Source organism: Lepidochelys kempii, chromosome 2 (assembly GCF_965140285.1).
Source record: "Lepidochelys kempii isolate rLepKem1 chromosome 2, rLepKem1.hap1, whole genome shotgun sequence".
Taxonomy (NCBI): domain Eukaryota; kingdom Metazoa; phylum Chordata; order Testudines; family Cheloniidae; genus Lepidochelys; species Lepidochelys kempii.
In genome coordinates this window covers 268,048,769-268,067,881 of record NC_136381.1, presented here as the reverse complement: position 1 = coordinate 268,067,881, position 19,113 = coordinate 268,048,769, and the positions used below count along the sequence as shown (strand labels likewise).

The window sequence follows — 19,113 nt, the reverse complement described above, 5'->3', positions numbered from 1 at the left end:
GCAAGACCCGTTTCCTAGACCAGTGGCTCCCAACCTTTCCAGACGACTGACCCCCTTTCGGAGTCTCATTTGTCTTGCGTACCCCCAAGTTCCACCTCACTTAAAAACCACTTGCTTACAGAATCAGACCTAAAAATACGAGTGTCACAGCCCCACTCTTACTGAAACATTGCTGGCTTTCTCATCCTTACCATATAATTACAAAATAAATCCCTTGCAGTATAAATACTGTACTTACATGTCAGTGTCTAGCACACAGAGCAGTATAAACAAGCCACTGTCTGTATGAAATTTTAGTTTGGACTGACTTCGCTGGCGCTTTTCATGTAACCTGCTGTAAAACTAGGCAAATCTCTAGAGGAGCTGATGTCCCCCCGGTCGACCTCTGCGTCCCCCTGGCTGAGAACCACTGTCCTGTGGGCCAAGCCCTCTGCCCTGGCTGCAGGCACGGTTCTATAAAGGGCCTTTTCCGGTCCCTGAAACAGCCCAGCTCTGGCCCGGGGACTTCTGGGTGTGAGCTCCCTCTCGGGCTCGCTCGACTTCCCGTCTCTGGTTACGGTGGCGAGGCTGGGGCTGGGGCAGGGGCAGGGCTTGGCTTGGCTCTGCCGGAGACAGGGCCCCAGGCTGCAGGGGGAGTTTTCCGGCTCTTGCAGCGGCGAGGAGCGGCTCGGCATGCAGGGAGGAGACGCCGAAGAGGCGACGCCAGCCGGGGCCGCTCTGCAGGTAGGAGCCAGGCAGTCAAATGCGCGGCAGCGGGGAGGCACCAGGCCGGATTCCGGGCCGGTGGGAACGGCTGCTCCTTCGGCTGTCGGTGGCCCTGCAGCGAGCAGGTCTGGCTGTGGCCCATCGAGCCCTGCCCCCGCTTATCAAGGGGCAGATCCCGTTTTCCCCAGCGCAGCCGCCTGGCTGATCTCCTGGCAAGGCGCTGTCTGTGGCGGAGCATCCAGCTGGAAAGTGGCAGTGGACCGCTCTGGGAGGGGCAGCCGGGACCTGACAGCCCCCCACCAGCCGCTTTCCACGGGGCTAGCGTGCTAAGGAGAAGGACTGGAGTGCTGGATGCTCACCCCGCAAAGCGCCTGGCTCTGATGGTGTTGGTGGAGGCGTGGGGGGGTGGGGTGGGGTGGGGTTAAATAAATGTTGCTTTGTTTGTTTCATCCAAATCTGGGCTCCTGCTGAACAGCAAAACTCTCCATTGACAACAGTGGGAGTAAAACGGGGCCTTTCGCTTGCACATAACAAGTTACCTTCCAACTTTTTGTTTGTTTGGGTGTCAGGACCCGAGGCTGCTCCCCACTCGGACATCAGGAGAGGGGGAGACTGTCACCAGAATGGTCCCACACCACTAGGGTGACCAGATGTCCCGTTTTTATAGGGATAGTCCCATTTTTGGGGACTTTTTCTTATATAGGCGCCTATTACCCCTGCCCCGTTTTTTCACAGTTGCCAGCCGGTCACCCTACACACCACCCTCTAGCGGGCATTTGAGCTCGTCCGTTTCATGGGGCGGTTCTCAGGCTGCATCACACTGTCGCAAAGGTTAGGTATCAATTCTAACCAACTAATGTCATGAAACCATTTCAGTTAACACCAGCTTGTGCAGCCCCTTTTCCTTCGAGAAATCTCAACACTGGCCTTAATCTACCCAGTGCTCTCCCTTCTACCCTGCTCTCTGTTACAAATACTGGAACATTGCCCTTTACCTGTCTTGGTGCAGGGACTGTCTCTGGGTCTGGATAGTGCCTTGCGTAACAGGGCTCCTGTCCCACTTGGAAGAAGCGGAGCAGTGAGCATATTGTAAAATCAGTATAGTTCAAAGCCCACACCTAATAAAGAAATGTGACAAGCCTGCCACAATGCAAAACATCATAGTGGTTATTTATTACATCTAGCAGAGTAACCTGCATTACACAACGCAAAACAAATTCAAGATTGCTCTGAAGGAAGCTCTCAAAATAACAACCTACTGTAGTGTAGTGGTTAGAGCAGTGGACTGGGAGCCAGGACACCTACCTGCTGTTTCCGCTCTGGTACTGACTTAATGTATTACTTTGATCAAATAATTTAGTCAAAAATGATATAAAGTGGCCACTGATTGTGGGTGCAGGTGTCAGGAGGTAGCTGCAGAGAAGGTGCTGAGTAACTCTTGCAATTCCAGGTCCTGGTGACATTTGAGGACATTGCCATCTATTTCACCCGGGAGGAGTGGGAGATGCTGGCAGAGTGGCAGAAGGAGCTGTATCGGGACGTGATGAAGGAACATTATGACAATCTGATTTCCCTGGGTAAAAGTCCATTTTCTTCTTATACTCTCTGAGCTTTGCAAAATTCATCCATGTGTTTTAAGGGTGGAGCTCACCTCCAGTCATGCATTTCCTAAATTGCTGGGCCTGTTAGAGTAAACCCCTAAGGAGGGTTTAAAAAAAACTGAACAGCTTTGTTCCTGTTTTCTATTTCCAGCTGTCATGTGTCCACACAAAAAGCAACCGTATTGTTTTAATCCAAAATGATGTGTATTTTAGATTAAAGGAAAATAGCAACAAGAAAGAACAAAAGGAAAGTCTCCATGAAAGAGCAAAGTGTGTGCATATAGTCTCTTCTATAAGCAAAATGGCTGCCTCCCCTGCAGAGAGGCAGAAGTCTTAGAAACTGAAAGGTGCCATACAAAGGAAAACAAAGCTGTAATGGTTTCAAGCTACATACACCAAGCCAGTTGCAGCCACAGCTTCTTGCAAGCCTGTCATTCAGAGGACTGGCCTCAAACGTGCAATGGGGGCCTGGACTGTAAACAGAAAGTTTTTGATTTTTTTTTTTTTTTAAAAGTGATTTAAGGGCAGGGGAGGGACGTAACTGGGATCTTACTGTAAAGGGTGCATCCATTTCTAAGGAGCAGCTGGATGGTGGAAGGGGGAATACCTTGATATCTGTGCTTTAAATCCATTCATAATAAATGGCGCCTGTAGCAAAGGGAGGGAACTGGTGTCAAACCATTCACACGGCTTTGTAACCAGCATTCCATGGTGGCAATCCAAACCATAACATCCTCTGATCTACGTCCCCACAAACAGGCCATGCAGGCACCACGCCTGATGTGTTATCGCGGATCGAACGAGGGGAAGAGCCGTGGGTCATGGATCAGCAGGAGGAAAGAGAGAGGCTGGAATGCACCTTGCATGGTGAGAAGTTATAACCTAAACTGTGTCAGACCTGCTCTGACGATAGACCCCAGAGCTGGGGACAAGTGCCCCTGTCACAGGCTGCTGCCCCAGTCTCTCTCCCGCAGTGTTTTTATAAGCAGGGCTGTTCTGGCAAGTGTCAAACCCACAAACATGCATGCCCAGCTCACCCCCTTCACCAGCTGGCTCTTGGGCCCAGGATCAAGCTGGGGAGCTGGCAGCAGGCAGTACACTCCCAGGATTAATAGGGGGTTTTGGCAGAAATCTTGCTCCGGGTCAGAATCCCAACCAATCCTACTTCCCAGTGCAGTGTCGGACCTTCCCCCCCCCCCCCCCGACTCCACACACAGGCCTCCCTGATCACTGGCATTATCACCTCCTGCATGCCTTTCAGAGGCCCTAAAATGGCAGCCTTTTATGTTCTGTCCCAAGGATTAAACTAAGTCACTGCTGGTGCAACTCCACTGAATTTCACCGATTGTCTTGACTCCCAGGCTCTCCAGAACCCTCCAGCCTTTCCCATACCTCTCTCAAAGCATTACCCTGGGGCCAGGCTCCAGCCAAAGCAGTAAGTGCCTGAGGATCATAGCAATGTAGGGCTGGAAGGGACCTTGGGGGGTTATCTAGTCCATCCCCCTGTGCTAAGGCGGGACCAAGTAAACCTAGACCATCCCTGATAGGTGTTTGTCCAACCTGTTTTTAAAACCTCCAGTGAGAGCGATTCCACAGCCTCCCTGAGTAAGGTGTTCTCGTGCTTAACTGTCCTAAGAATTAGAAACATTTCCCTCACAGTCAACCTAAATCTCCCTTGCTGCAAACTAAGCTAATAATTTCTTGTCCTACCCTCTGGGTATATGAAGAACAATTGGTCCCCATCCTCCTTCTGACAACTCTTAACATATTTGAAGACTGTTATTAGTTTCCCTCACCTCCCTGCCTCCCAGACTTCTCTTCTCTAGATTAAACATATCCAGTTCTTTCAACCTTTCCTCAGAGGGCAGGTTTTCTAAATCTTTGATCATTTTTGTTGCTCTGCTCTGGACTCTCTGCAATTTGTCCTTAAGTGTGGCACCCAGAACTGGACACAGTGCTCCAGCTGAGACCTCAAGCGTCCTGAGTAGAGTGGAACAATGACCTCCCATGTCTTACATACGACACTCTTGTTAATACACCCCATAATGATATTAGCTTTTTTTTGCAACTGTGTCATATTGTTGAATCCTATTCAATTTGTGATCCACTATAACTGCAAGACCCTGTTCTGCAGTAGAGCTATTTAGCCAATTATTTGCCATTTTGAATTTGTGAATTTGATTTTTCCTTCCTCAGTGTAGTCCTTTGCACTTTTCTTCACTGAATGCCATCTCACTGCTTTCAGACCAGTTCTTCAATTTATCAAGATCATTTTGAATTCTAATCCTGTCCCCCAAAGTGCTTACAACCCCTCCCAGCTGGATTTCATCTCTAAATTTTAGAAGCATATTCACTACTCCGTTATCCAAGTCATTTAATACAATTATTGAATAGTACAGACCCAGAACAGCCCCTTTTGGATCCTCCCACTTATGATAGAGGTCTATACAATCATGAGTGGTGTGGAGAAAGGGAATAAGGAAAAGTTATTTATTTGTTCCCATAATATAAGAACTGGGGGCCAGCAAATGAAATTAATGGGCAGCAGGTTTAAAACAAATAAAAGGAAGTTCTTCTTCAGTCAACGCACAGTCAACCTGTGGAACTCCTTGCCTGAGGAGGTTGTGTAGGCTAGGACTATAACATGGTTTAAAAGAGAACTGGATAAATTCATGGAGGTTAAGTCCATTAATGGCTATTAGCCAGGATGGGTAAGGAACGGTGTCCCTAGTTTCTGATTGTCAGAGGGTGGAGATGGATGGCAGGAGACAGATCACTAGATCATTACCTGTTAGGTTCGCTCCCTCTGGGGCACCTGGCATTGGCCACTGTCGGTAGACAGGATACTGGGCTGGATGGACTTTGGTCTGACCCAGTGTGGCCATTCTTACATTCTTATGACAGCGAATCATTGATAACTACTCTTTGAGTTCAGTTTAGCAACCAGTTGTGCACCCATCTTATGGTAATTTCATCTGTACAACGTTTCCCTAGTTTGCGTATGAGAGTGTCATGTGGGACTGTGTCAGAAGCCTCACTAATGTCAAGGCATATCACATCTACCGCTTCCCCCCTATCCACTAGCCCAACTACCCTGCCAAAGAAGGAAATGAGATTGGTTTGACATGATTTGTTCTTGACAAATCCATATTGGCTGTTACTTACATTATTATCCTCTAGGTTTGAACAAATTGATTGTTTAATAATTTGTTCTGCTACCTTTCTGGATATCGAAGTTAGGCTGACTGATCCATAGTTCCCCAGGCCTCCTTTGCCCACTTTTTAAAAATAGGTACTGTGTTCACCTTTCTCCAGTCCTCTGCGTCCTCACCCATCCTCCATGAGTTCTCAAAGATAATCCCTAATGTTTCAGAGAGTGCTTCAACTGGTTCCTTAAGTACCATAGTGCAGTGGTCCCCAAACTTTTCAGGGTCGCAGCCCCCTTTGCCCCTGTCCACCCCCCTGGAGCCAGGGCCGGGAGCGGGGCCGTGGCTCCTAGGATAGGGTATGTGGACAGGGTAAGGGGGCTGAGATTGGGGCCACAGCTGAGCGTGGTTCCGGGACCAGGAACAGGGCCTGGGCCGGGCGCAGAGCCACGGCCAGGCGCGGGGCTGCGGCTGGAGGCGGGGCTCAAGCAGAGCTGGAAGCAGCGCGGGGCTGGGTGGTGCTCCCTCCCTGCCCGCCCTGGGAGTTGGCCTGGGCCCCGCCGCTCCCCTGAATTTTCCTTCATGTCACAGTTTGGGCACCTCTGCCCAAGGGTGAACTTCATCAGGCCCTGCTGACTTAAATGCATCTAACATCCAAATATTCTTTAACCTCTTCTCTCCCTATTTTAGCCCAAGATCTTTCCCCTTTATCATAAACATTAATTGTGTTAAGCACCTGCTCACAATTGACCCTTGTAGGAATGTCCCATTTTTAGGGGTGTCCCCTGTCATTGAGGATGAGATGATTCTGCCATAGAAACCCCTCCCCGACTGCCTAGGAGCAGTGGTGTTGTCAGCAAAACATGAAGTAATGTCTGGATTCTCCTCTCCAGAGGGTGCAGGCCTGAGCAGAACTGAGCAGCAGCAGCAGCAGGAGGAAGGTCCTGAGAACTTGGAGCCACACGGGACTTTACCGAGTAGGTCGGAAGAGAGAGTTTTCCAGAGCCCCGACCGGGAAGAAACTTGCCAGAGGCAGCGCAGGTCGCTGAGGCTGCAGCTGATCTTGGCGGGGAATGAGCCAGCTACCCCAAGGGACTGCGAAAGGGGTGGCCAGGAACCTCCGAGGCTCCCTGCGCAGGGAAGACCAAAGACGAGTCAGAGCCCAGCTACGTGTCACATGTGTGGACTTGGTTTCAAGGGAGAGAGAGCCCTTAGCAGACACAAACGCAGCGTCCACAAGATAAAGGATCCACACCAGTGCCAAGTGTGTGGGAAGTGCTTCCGGCTACGGCAGGACCTCAGGAGGCACCAGAGGACCCACACAGGGGAGAAGCCCTACCTTTGCACTCACTGTGGGAAGAGGTTCAGCCAGACCGCCAATCTCTGCACCCACAAGAAGATGCACAGGGGGGAGCGGCCATACCCCTGCGCCATCTGTGGCAAGAGCTTCCGGCAGAAGCAGCAGCTGGTGTCACACAGCCGGATCCACACGGGGGAGCGGCCCTACCCCTGCACGCAGTGTGCCAAGAGCTTCCGCTGGAAGCAGGCGCTCAGGGTCCACCAGAAAACCCACGTGGGAGAAGGTGGCTCTGAGGGGAGCCAGGCCAAAGGGCGGGCCTTCACCTGCCCCAAGTGCAAGGCCGTCTTCACTCACAGGCACGACTTCCTAACGCACCGGCGAGCGCACGCCAGCGAGCGGACCTACCAGTGTGCCGACTGTGGGAGGTGCTTCAGACAGCGGCAGCAGCTGATTCCGCACCGCCGGATCCACACCGGGGAGCGGCCCTACAACTGCCCGCTCTGCGGGAAGAGCTTCCGGCGCAGGCAGGAACTGACCACGCACCAGAGAATCCACACGGATGAGAGGCCCTTCCGCTGCCCCGAGTGCCCGCTCAGCTTCAGGGAGAAGCAGAAGCTGAGGAGACACCAGAGAATCCACACGGGCGAGAGGCCCTATGCCTGCTCGGAGTGCGAGAAACGCTTCCGGCAGAAGCAGCAGATGGTGTCCCACCTCCGGATCCACACGGACGAGCGGCCCTATGCCTGCTCGGAGTGCGGGAAACACTTCCGGCGGAAAGACTCCCTCGCCAAACACCAGAGAACCCACCAAAGGGCGCAGACATAGGGCTTGTCTACACTACCACTTAAGTCAATGTAACTGAGTTGCTCGGGGATGTGAAAAAGCCCCCCCCCCACACACACACACAAGCGACGCAAGTTACATGGACTTAGCACGGTGTGGACAGCGCTTTATGTCGGCGGGAGACACTCTCCCACCGACATAGTTTCCTCCTCTCGTTGAGGTGGAGTAATTACACCGACGGGCGAGCGCTCTCCTATGGCACAGTGCATCTTCGCCGTACGCACTACAGCGGCGCATGGTAGTGTAGACTAGACCATAGTCAATGCAGTCGTCCTGCCCCAAACTCCCTCCTCACTTCCCCCGTTGAGGGGAAACTGCTTCCACAGGGACTCGGAGAAACCACCCCCGGAGCCATCACCCCTTCATAGCTCCTGGCAGAGAATGGAGGGGAAGAAACACGACAGACACACACTCCACCCCGGAGAAGGTGAAGGAGCTTCACCTCCATTCCCTCAAAGCAGCCACAGTCTCACGGCACTTATTGTTTCTTTGATGTATTTGAATCATTATAGAGGGCCTTGTCCTTCCTGTGAACCCCCATAAAGCCCTTCTGTTCTCTCCTCTGTGTAGTTATCCTAGGACAGGCAGGATTTCCGACCTCTCTATATTTCACTGGCCCCGTAAAGGGCAGGACGGTTGGGTGTCTGTGAGGTGCCCTGTGTGGTGGGAGAGGCATATGCAGGTGAAAACCATGACATGGTGCAGTAGTTTAATGGATTCATGGTGCTGAAGGCCAGAAGGGACCATTGGATCATCTAGTCTCACCATCTGTCTAGCACAGGCTGTTCAGTTTCACCCTGTTACCCCTGTATTGAACCCAGTCTCTTGTGTTTGACTAAAGCATCTTCCAGAAAGGCAACTGTGATGCCAACAGACCCTGGTCATCGGCGGGCGGGACTGAACCAGGGACCTCTGGAGCTTAGTGCATGAGCCTCTACCACATGAGCTAAAAGCCAGCTGGCTGCTAGCTAAGGCTGTAGAGCAGACTCATTAATTTCTCTCTTTCTAAGTGGTCTAGGTGCCACTAGATGGGACACAACACCACACCCAGGAGGTGTGTGGGTTACACAACCAGTCTTGATCAAGAGATGGAGAATCCGCTCTTTTTGCTGGTAGTTTGTTCTGATGGTTATTCACCCTCACTGTTAGAAACATGTGCCTTATTTCTAACTTGCCTTTGCCTGACTTCAGCTTCCAGGTCTTGGTTCTTGTTGTGCCTTTCTCCGCGAGATGAAAGTGCTCTATAGTGCCTGGCATTTTCTCCCAGTGAAGGTACTTCTATATTGTGATCATAGAATATCAGGGTTGGAAGGGACCTCAGGAGGTCATCTAGTCCAACGCCCTGCTCAAAGCAGGACCAATCCCCAACTAAATCATCCCAGACAGAGCTTTGTCAAGCCTGACCTTAAAAACCTCTAAGGAAGGAGATTCCACCACCTCCCTAGGTAACGCATTCCAGTGTTTCACCACCCTCCTAGTGAAAAACTTTTTCCTAATATCCAACCTAAATCTCCCCACCATTACTCCTTGTTCTGTCATCTGCTACCACTGAGAACAGTCTAGAGCCATCCTCTTTGGAACCCCCTTTCAGGTAGTTGAAAGCAGCTATCAAATCTCCCCTCATTCTTCTCTTCCGCAGAATAAACAATCCCAGTTCCCTCAGCCTCTCTTCATAACTCATGTGTTCCAGTCCCCTAATCATTTTTGTTCTCCTCTGCTGGACGTTTTCCAATTTTTCCACATCCTTCTTGTAGTGTGGGGCCCAAAACTGGACACAGTACTCCAGGTGAGGCCTCACCAATGTCGACTAGAGGGGAACGATCACGTCCCTCGATCTGCTGGCAATGCCCCTACTTATACATCCCAAAATGCCATTGGCCTTCTTGGCAACAAGGGCACACTGTTGACTCATATCCAGCTTCTCCTCCACTGTAACCCCCAGGTTCTTTTCTGCAGAGCTGCTGCCTAGCCATTCGGTCCCTAGTCTGTAGCGGTGCATGGGATTCGTCCGTCCTAAGTGCAGGACTCTGCACTTGTCCTTGTTGAACCTAATCAGATTTTTTCTGGCCCAGTCCTCTAATTTGTCTAGGTCCCTCTGTATCCTATCCCTACCCTCCAGTGTATCTACCTCTCCTCCCAGTTTAGTGTCATCTGCAAACTTGCTGAGGGTGCAATCCACACCATCCTCCAGATCATTTATGAAGATATTGAACAAAACCGGCCCCAGGACCAACTCTTGCGGCACTCCACTTGATACCGGCTGCCAACTAGACATGGAGCCATATCACTACCTGTTGAGCCCGACAATCTAGCCCACTTTCTATCCACCTTGTAGTCCATTCATCCAGCCCATACTTCTTTAATTTGCAGGCAAGAATACTGTGGGAGACTGTGTCAAAAGCTTTGCTAAAGTCAAGAAACAACACATCCACAGAACCAGTTATCTCGTCATAGAAGGCAATTAGATTAGTCAGGCATGACTTGCCCTTGGTGAATCCATGCTGACTGTTCCTGATCACTTTCCTCTCCTCTAAGTGCTTCAGGATTGATTCCTTGAGGACCTGCTCCATGATTTTTCCTGGGACTGAGATGAGGTTGACTGGCCTGTAGTTCCCAGGATCCTCCTCCTTCCCTTTTTTAAAGATGGGCACTACATTAGCCTTTTTCCAGTCATCCGGGACTTCCCCCGATCGCCATGAGTTTTCAAAGATAATGGCCAATAGCTCTGCAATCACATCCGCCAACTCCTTAACACTCTCGGATGCAGTGCGTCCGGCCCCATGGACTTGTGCTCGTCCAGCTTTTCTAAATAGTCCCGAACCACTTCTTTCTCCACAGCGGGCTGGTCACCTCCTCCTCATGCTGTGCTGCCCAGTGCAGTAGTCTGGGAGCTGACCTTGTTCGTGAAGACAGGCAAAAAAAGCATTGAGTACATTGGCTTTTTCCACATCCTCTGTCACTAGGTTGCCTCCCTCATTCACTAAAAGAAAAGGAGTACTTGTGGCACCTTAGAGACTAACCAATTTATTTGAGCATGAGCTTTTGTGAGCTACAGCTCACTTCGTCGGATGCATACTGTGGAAACTGCAGAAGACATTCTATACATAGAGACCATGAAACAATACCTCCTCCCACCCCACTGTCGTGCTGGTAATAGCTTATCTTATTTATTACTTACTCTATTACTTTAAATAAGCTATTACCAGCAGGACAGTGGGGTGGGAGGCGGTATTGTTTCATGGTCTCTGTATGTATATAATGTCTTCTGCAGTTTCCACATTATGCATCCGACGAAGTGAGCTGTAGCTCACGAAAGCTCATGCTCAAATAAATTGGTTAGTCTCTAAGGTGCCACAAGTACTCCCTCATTCAGTAAGGGGCCCACCCTTTCCTTGACTTTCTTCTTGTTGCTAACATACCTGAAGATTGTTACTCTTACTACTTGTTACTCTTAACATCTCTTGCTAGCAGCACCTCCAGGTGTGATTTGGCCTTCCTGATTTCACTCCTGCATGCCTGAGCAATATTTTTATACTCTTCCCTGGTCATTTGTCCAATCTTCCACTTCTTGTAAGCTTCTTTTTTGTGTTTAAGATCAGCAAGGATTTCACTGTTAAGCCAAGCTGGTCGCCTGCCATATTTACTATTCTTTCGACACATCGGGATAGTTTGTCCCTGTAACCTCAATAAGGATTCTTTAAAATACAGCCAGCTCTCCTAGACTCCTTTTCCCCCTCATGTTATTCTCCCAGGGGATCTCCTGCCCATCAGTTCCCCGAGGGAGTCAAAGTCATGTCACTTCTCAATCTTCTTTTTATAAGCTAAACAGATTGAGCTCAAAGTCTCCCATTGTAAGGCATTTTCCCCAGCCCTTGAATCCTTTCTGTCTGTTTTCTGCACCCTCTCTAATTTTTCAACATCCTTTTTAAAATGTGGACACCAGAACCGGATGCAGTATCCCAGTACTAGCAGTCTCCTCAGTGCTGAATACAGAGGTAAAATCACTTCCCTACTTCCCTGTTTGCACACCCAGGATCACGTCAGCCCTTTTTTGCCACAGCATTGGACTGGGAGCTCGCATTGAGTTATTTGTCCACTAGGACTCTAAAACTTTCCAGATTCATTGCTTTCTGGGACAAGTCTCCTATTCTGTAGGGGTGGTCTGCATTCCTTGTTTCTAGATGTATAACTTTGGATACTTGTGGCACCTTAGAGACCAACCAATTTATTTGAGCATAAACTTTCATGAGCTACAGCTCACTCACGAAAGCTTATGCTCAAATAAATTGGTTAGTCTCTAAGGTGCCACAAGTACTCCTTTTCTTTTTGCGAATACAGACTAATATGGCTGTTACTCTGAAACCTGTCATAACTTTGGGTGTGGCTGTATTAAAATGCATTGTGTTGAATGGACCCATTTTACCAAGCAATCCAGATTGCTCTGTATGACTGCCCTATCCTAATCATTATTCCACACTCTGCTAATTATTGTGTCACCCTGTCCAGATCCCTGAGGAACATGTTAAATAGCACTGGGCCTAGCGCCAATCCCTACAGAACCCCACTAGAAACACTCCCCTTCAGTGAGGATGATTCACCATTGATAACTACTTTTTGAGCTCTGTGAGCTTGTCAGTTCTTAATCCTTTTAATTGGTGTTTTATGGCTATCGTACAGTGCTAATTTTGTAATCAGAATGTCATGTGGTACTAAGTCAACCCCCTTACAAGTCTATTATATGTAGAATTAACTTTGTCAACCAAACATGTAATCTCATCTGAAAATGACATGGTTTTTTAACAAGACCTATTTTCCATAAAACCATCTTGACTGGAATTAATTATATTCCTACTATTTAATTCTTTATCAACTGACTCCTGTATCAGCTTTCCCAGTATTTTGTCCAGGATTCACATTAGACCACCTGGCCTGTAGTGCCCCAGGTCATCCTACTTGCCTCTTTTTTGAATATTAGCACAACGTTACCACTCCTCCAGTCTTCTGGAATTTTCCTGGTATTTCAAGATTTATTAAAAATTAACATCAGCGGACCAGACTTAGGTCTCTTGGGTGCAAGTTATTTTAAAATAAGCAGGCCTAAATGTTTATCCCTAGGAGATATTGTTTAACATCCTCTTTTGGTTACTAATGGATTGCAAAGTACTCCATCATCCTTTCCAAATACAGAACAGAAATATTTATTAACACTTCTGCCTTTTCTGCATCATTATTAGCCATTTTACCATCTCCATCTAGTAATGAGCCTATACTATTGCTAGAATTTCTTTTGTTCTTAATACACTTAAACTCCTTATTGTCCTGATTCGTGCCAGCTATGGATGTTTCCCAAATGTTTCTAGCTTCCCTTATCAATTTTCTACACTTCATAACTTCTAATTTGCATTGATTGCTATCTAGTCCCCTTTTTCCCATTTGTTATATTGTATTATATTGGCTGCCTTCTATTCACCCCTGAACCAGGATGGCCTTTTAGCCAAAGTCGTCGTCTTTTTTGATTGTAGAATTGTGGCTTTTTGGCCAACTAATAAACTCTTCTTAAAGAACTCCCAATTTTCCTTCATGCTTTTCTATCTAAATTTTTCATCACAATCAATTTCCTTTAGTCTAGGGAAAATTAGCCCCTTTGAAGCACCAAGCATATATATTACTAGTTGGGACTGTAATGTGCATGACCAGGTGATCTTATTGTTCCCCTCATCCCCACATCTCTGTCTTCCCTCCTATTGTTTTTTATACTTTATGTTTTGTTTCCAATTAGATTGCAAGCTCTTTGGGGCATGGACTCTCTCTGTTTGCATAGCCCTATGCACAGCGTGGCCTTGATCCGGACTCCAGCCTCTGGGTGCTACCACCTTACAAATAATAATAATGAAAAGATGATTTCTCCAATGTAATCTGGAGGTCAACACTCATTTGACAGAAAGCGTCAGTCTGGCAGAGCTGTGCAAAACTGGTGAGAAATGTCTCTGTGAAATCTTGCAGAAACATTTTTGTGTGATCTTGGGCCTCTTATATTTCACTTTTCCACTCATCCAGATCATATCTAAATATTGCTTTTTCTTTCATAAAATTTAAAAAATGTTTTAAAACCTTTCTCTTCTATCCACCATCTGAAACTCTCATCTGTGCTCCAATATTCTCCAATCCTGATTAGTACAGTCGTCGTTTCCACAACGCCTTATTGGCCCTTTCCAATTCATCCAAAATGCAGCTGCTCTGGGCCGGGAAGCCATGGAGGAAAGCACTGTCTTCGCTTCTGGAAATGATCACGAAATTGCCAGAGTACTCCTCAAATATTAAAATACAGGCCTTGCAAGGAGCTTTTCATAGTGGACAGGCTTTTGGGAGTGCCTATAAATTGTGAAATCCTGGAGCTGCAGGAGTATGAAGTAAATATGCCTCAGCTACTTCTGGAGAATAAGACAAGTGACGACAGCAGCTTGAGAGAGTGATTCTAGATGGGTGGCCAGCTAGTGAAAGGTCAGGAAGTTCCAAGCATTTAATGTAGTTGGAATCAAAGAGATGAAGTTGTTGCATGTGACTGGATTCTGTACAGAGGACACCATGCTAAGCAGATGGATGGTGTCCTCTGGGCAGTGAGTAGTGGGCAGTGAGTAGAGCCTGATGTAGCTTGTCTGGTCTGACCTCCATCTAGATCATAAATTTACGAGCTGGCTGTATTCGTGGGCAGTGGGGGTTTTGGGGTGATCTGTTTTATTTGTGTTTGATCTTCAAAAGGAAAAAATAGGAAGATTAACAGTGCCCCTGAAATCAGCAGATCCTGATGCTTGTCATGTGTCATGCCATGTATTCTCTTTTGTACTCGATTGGGGCTAGGAAATAAAAATCGGGCTCTTAGCGCAGTCCTGTGTGTCTCGTTTATAACAGGAACAGCGCCCTCCCGGACTGCAGCCTTGAGACATACATTTTAGCTGCACAGCCTATAATAAAGAATAGTTCATGAATGGCCCTTCAGTTGGGCCTATCACAAGTGAAAATATTTGTATCTATGTTTGCAGTGGGATTTTAGCCATGTCGGTCCCAAGATAGGAGAGGGACAAGGTGCTCACGAAAGCTCATGCTCAAATAAATTGGTTAGCCTCTAAGGTGCCACAAGTCCTCCTTTTCTTTTTGCGAATACAGACTAACACGGCTGTTACTCTGAAAGGTGGGTGAGGTGAGATTTCTCCCAGCAGTAGAAGTTAGTCCAATAGAAGGTACTACCTCACCCACCTTTATATCTCTCCAATATTTGCAGCTCTCTTTTATCCGTGTCTCTGTGTAACACAAGTTGATCATCAGCTGGGTGTTTATCAAGTTCAGTTAATTCCACCTTTGGTTAGTTCCCTTCATTACTGCAGAAGACAATCGACTCTGTGTATTTGTTTAACTTGATTTTACAATTATTTATATACAAATGATATGATTCAGGCTGCCTGGGAGAAATTTATGGTCTGAACTATTCCTGGTACTTCAGGAGACAAGGAAATTGTAGGCATAGACGAATAGGTGTTTCGTATATACATAGGTTATATGTACACTGCAGCTTAGCGTAGACAGACCCACACTACCTCGGTTCGAGCTCGTGGGCTAACAATAGTCAGGGGAGCACAGGATAAATCCATGCAGACCCCCTGGGTATGTACTCAAGTGGTTAGTCCAAGCTGCCACCTGAGCTATCCCTGGCTGCGAAAGCTTCCCCCTGCTGGGAAGTGTGTCCCAGCTGCAGTATACACGCACCCATAGATTTTAACATCAGAAAAACTCATTATGAGCATTAAGCCCGATCTCCTGCATAGTACAGACCATGGAATTTCAATAATTTAGTTCATTTTTCCATGTTGTCTCAAGTGTTCTGCATCAAAATAAGAAACAAAGAAATTAAAATACAAAGCAACACGTGAAGGGGGGCTCAGTAGATCCAGAATGAGCTAAAGCGTTTCTCACCCCTTGGTCAGCAGTTCAGATCCAGCTTAGGCCAGTATGGAAGGGCATTATTACTATGTGACAGTTGCCACAGGTGCTGGAACTAGGGGCGGGTGTTGCAGCACCCCCTGGTTTGAAGGGGTTTACAGTTTGATTCAATGGCTCTCCGCACCCCCACTATAAAAATTGTTCCCGTGCCCCGATAGTTGCTGTGTGAATCAGTGTTGCTAACTTGTGTGATTCTGCTATAAATCTTTCAATATTTGGTGGTTTTTCTAGAGCTCCAGCTGCTGGAATCAAGAGAATAGGTGCAAATTGCAGTGTTCATTTAAAAAAAAAAAGAAGTTTCTCACCCTCATGGTTGCAGGGAAAAGCTTGAAAACATGAAGTAGGTGTAACTTAAAGGCTCACAAAACAGAAGACAAATAAAAAGGACTTAATTTTTAGACTCTGCCACAGACTTCCTGTCTGACCTTAGGAAAGTTACTTAGCCTCTCTGTGCCTCAGTTTCCCATCTGTAAAATGCGGATAATAGCACTGCCCTACCTCACCGATGTGTCACGAAGATAAATACATAAAAGATTGTGAAGCGCTTTGAGCTCTCCTGATGAAAAGTGCCATAGAAGAGACTGATTTAAAATATAATAATATAATAACTATCATGATTTTTTGGCACCTGACTCATGATTTCTGAATGCTTGGGATTGCCCACACTGTTTGATGGTCCCAGCCTAGATCCATTAGGTATATAGCCACACTGACTAAGTAGATTAAACTAGGAGTGTGATCACCTCTTTCAGGACCTGCCATGGTGGGTCTCAGTGTTATCCGTCATTGTGGCATCTTGTGGTGATCATAGAATCTCAGGGTTGGAAGGGACCTCAGGAGGTCATCTAGTGATAGGACACAGCAAGAAAAAGAGAATGGGGACAAGAGGCAACATGCTTGAGGAAGGAGTTCCTGTCCAAAGGAGGCCTGAGCTGAAGGCGGGCCATGTGGGGGTCCCCGGGCACATCTGCAGTGCTCCGTGCCCCCACTCCTAGAAAGGCTGTCACTCAGACAGGGCCCCAGCGAGTATTTCGCACTGATGCACAAACCCAATTGAAGTGGAGGGAATAAAGGGACTTTTTCCACCCAGAAATGTTTCCTGCCTTTTATGCAAGCTTCTGAATGTGGCTGTCCTTCCTTGGGGGCCTGGAGGATGGATGGAGGCGGTAGGAGGAGTGGCTCCTTTTCCCCTCTTCTCCAGAGAAGTGGGAGCTGGCAGGTTGGCTTGGGTGGCAGGGGACAGATCTTCTGCTGGAGGAGTCAGACACAGGTGGACTCTTTTTCCCTCTGACAGGTGCTGCTGCTGTTGGCGGGAAGGCCGAGTGCCCCAGAAACACTCCAGCTCCTCCTGCTGCAGGTTCCCAGTGATGGGAAGAGCTGAGTTCCCCTAACCCAGCTCCAAGGAGATTTCCTTCCACGCTTAGCGGGGGAGCTGCTGTCCCCCTGTTTGTTTATCCACTGGGCTGAGCTGGGAGCTGGGCCTAGACCTGTCATCAAAACCAGCACAAGCAGCCGGAGTGGCCACCGTGACAGGGTCTGCAAGCTGGCAAGGCCCTCCCACTGCGGAGGAGTTCCTCCAGCCAGGGCCAAGGCCGGGGAGACTTGTGCCACCACTGCCCGTGCCAGGGCTCAACAGGACGTGCTAATCTCAGAGATCTCCTCCACCAGCTCTTTCAGGGTTCTTGGGTCCAGGCCTGCTGATTTAAAAATGCTTATCCCTAGGAGATGTTCTTTAACATCCTCTTTGGTTACTAACAGACTGGAAGGTACTTCATCATCTGCATGTGATCGAGTACATCACCCTGCTCCTTTCCAAATATGGAACACAAATATTGATCCTTTTCTGTATCACTATTAACAGTGTTATCATCTCCATCACGACAGGTTTCAGAGTAGCAGCCGTGTTAGTCTGTATTCACAAAAAGAAAAGGAGGCCTAGTGGCACCTTAGAGACTAACCAATTTATTTGAGCATAAGCTTTCGTGAGCTACAGCTCACTTCATCGGATGCATGCAGTGGAAAATACAGTGGGGAGATTTATATACACAGAGAACATGAAACAATGGGTGTTACCATACACACTGTAACGAGAGTGATCAGGTAAGGTGAGCCATTACCAGCAGGAGAGGAAAAAAACCTTTTGTGGTGATAATCAAGGTGGGCCATTTCCAGCAGTTGACAAGAATGTCTGAGGAACGCTCAGGGTGGGGAATAAACATGGGAAAATAGTTTTACTTTGTGAAATGACCCATCCACTCCCAGTCTTTATTCAAGCCTAAGTTAATTGTATCTAGTTTGCAAATTAATTCCAATTCAGCAGTCTCTCGTTGGAGTCTGTTTTTGAAGTTTTTTTTGTTGAAGAATTGCAACTTTTAGGTCTGTAATCGAGTGACCAAAGAGATGGTCATGTACGTTGGTCAAACTGGACAGTCTCTACGTAAAAGAATAAATGGACACAAATCAGATGTCAAGAATTATAACATTCAAAAACCAGTCAGAGAACACTTCAATCTCTTTGCAAAAAGAAAAGGAGGACTTGTGGCACCTTAGAGACTAACCAATTTATTTGAGCATAAGCTTTCATTGGTTAGTGCTCTAAGGTGCCAAGTACTCCTTTTCTTTTTGCGAATACAGACTAACACGGCTGCTACTCTGAAATCAGTCTCTTTGGTCACTCGATTACAGACCTAAAAGTTGCAGTTCTTCAACAAAAAAACTTCAAAAACAGACCCAACGAGAGACTGCTGAATTGGAATTAATTTGCAAACTGGATACAATTAGCTTAGGCTTGAATAAAGACTGGGAGTGGATGGGTCATTACACAAAGTAAAAGTATTTCCCCATGTTTATTCCCCCACCCCCACTGTTCCTCAGATGTTCTTGTCAACTGCTGGAAATGGCCCACCTTGATTATCACGACAGAAGGTTCTTTTCGCCCCCCCCCCCCCCCCGCTGGTAATAGCTCACCTGAAGTGATCACTCTGGTTACAGTGTGTATGGTAACACTCATTGTTTCATGTTCTCTATGTATATAAATCTCCCCACTGTATTTTCCACTTTATGCATCTGATGAAGTGAGCTGTAGCTCATGAAAGCTTATGCTCAAATAAATTGGTTAGTCTCTAAGTTGCCACAAGTCCTCCATCTCCATCATTTAATGTGCCTATACCAGTTCTAGGATTTCTTTCATTCCTAACACATTTAGAAAACCTCCCGTTTATTACCCTTAGCTCTGCCAGCCGTGGATTTTTCCCTGATGTCTTCAGCTTCCTTTATCAATTTTCTACACATCCTGAATTCTAATGTATATTGATTGCTATCTATTTCCCCTTTTCCCATTTTTCATATATTGTTTTTTATTTCTAATTGCTGCCTTCACTTCATCACTGAACCAGATGCAGTTCGCTACCTCAGCACCGAGAAGAGATCTTGTTTAAGACTGCTTTGCTCTTATACAGCACCTGATTTCTCAGGATCTCAAGCTGCTTTGCCAACACTGACGTGCTACACCCCTCAAACCTCT

General features: G+C 47.4%; 1 protein-coding gene across 3 annotated transcripts; it reads left to right on the top strand.

The window, feature by feature from the left end:
- Positions 1-561: 561 nt before the first annotated feature.
- LOC140905780 (uncharacterized) lies at positions 562-19,112 on the top strand. Of its 3 annotated transcripts, XR_012156941.2 has the most exons (6): positions 562-723; positions 2,156-2,282; positions 3,066-3,173; positions 6,346-8,022; positions 13,375-13,569; positions 18,986-19,112. XR_012156941.2 is itself a non-coding variant. In XM_073329253.2 (4 exons), the coding sequence occupies exons 1-4, from the start codon at positions 673-675 to the stop codon at positions 7,575-7,577; spliced, it is 1,518 nt and encodes a 505-aa protein (XP_073185354.2). In that variant the 5' UTR covers positions 562-672; the 3' UTR covers positions 7,578-10,626. The 3 variants fall into 3 exon arrangements, 1 of the variants encoding a protein (XP_073185354.2); XR_012156940.2 differs by lacking the exon at positions 18,986-19,112 and having other exon boundaries at positions 13,375-17,485; XM_073329253.2 differs by lacking the exons at positions 13,375-13,569; positions 18,986-19,112 and having other exon boundaries at positions 6,346-10,626.
- Position 19,113: the final 1 nt, after the last annotated feature.

Coding starts and splice junctions, on each gene's coding strand:
- LOC140905780 (XM_073329253.2), top strand. CDS start 673: ATGCAGGGAGGAGACGCCGAAGAGGCGACGCCAGCCGGGGCCGCTCTG. Junction 724..2,155: donor CAGCCGGGGCCGCTCTGCAG/GTAGGAGCCAGG, acceptor TTGCAATTCCAG/GTCCTGGTGACATTTGAGGA. Junction 3,174..6,345: donor GCTGGAATGCACCTTGCATG/GTGAGAAGTTAT, acceptor TCTCCTCTCCAG/AGGGTGCAGGCCTGAGCAGA.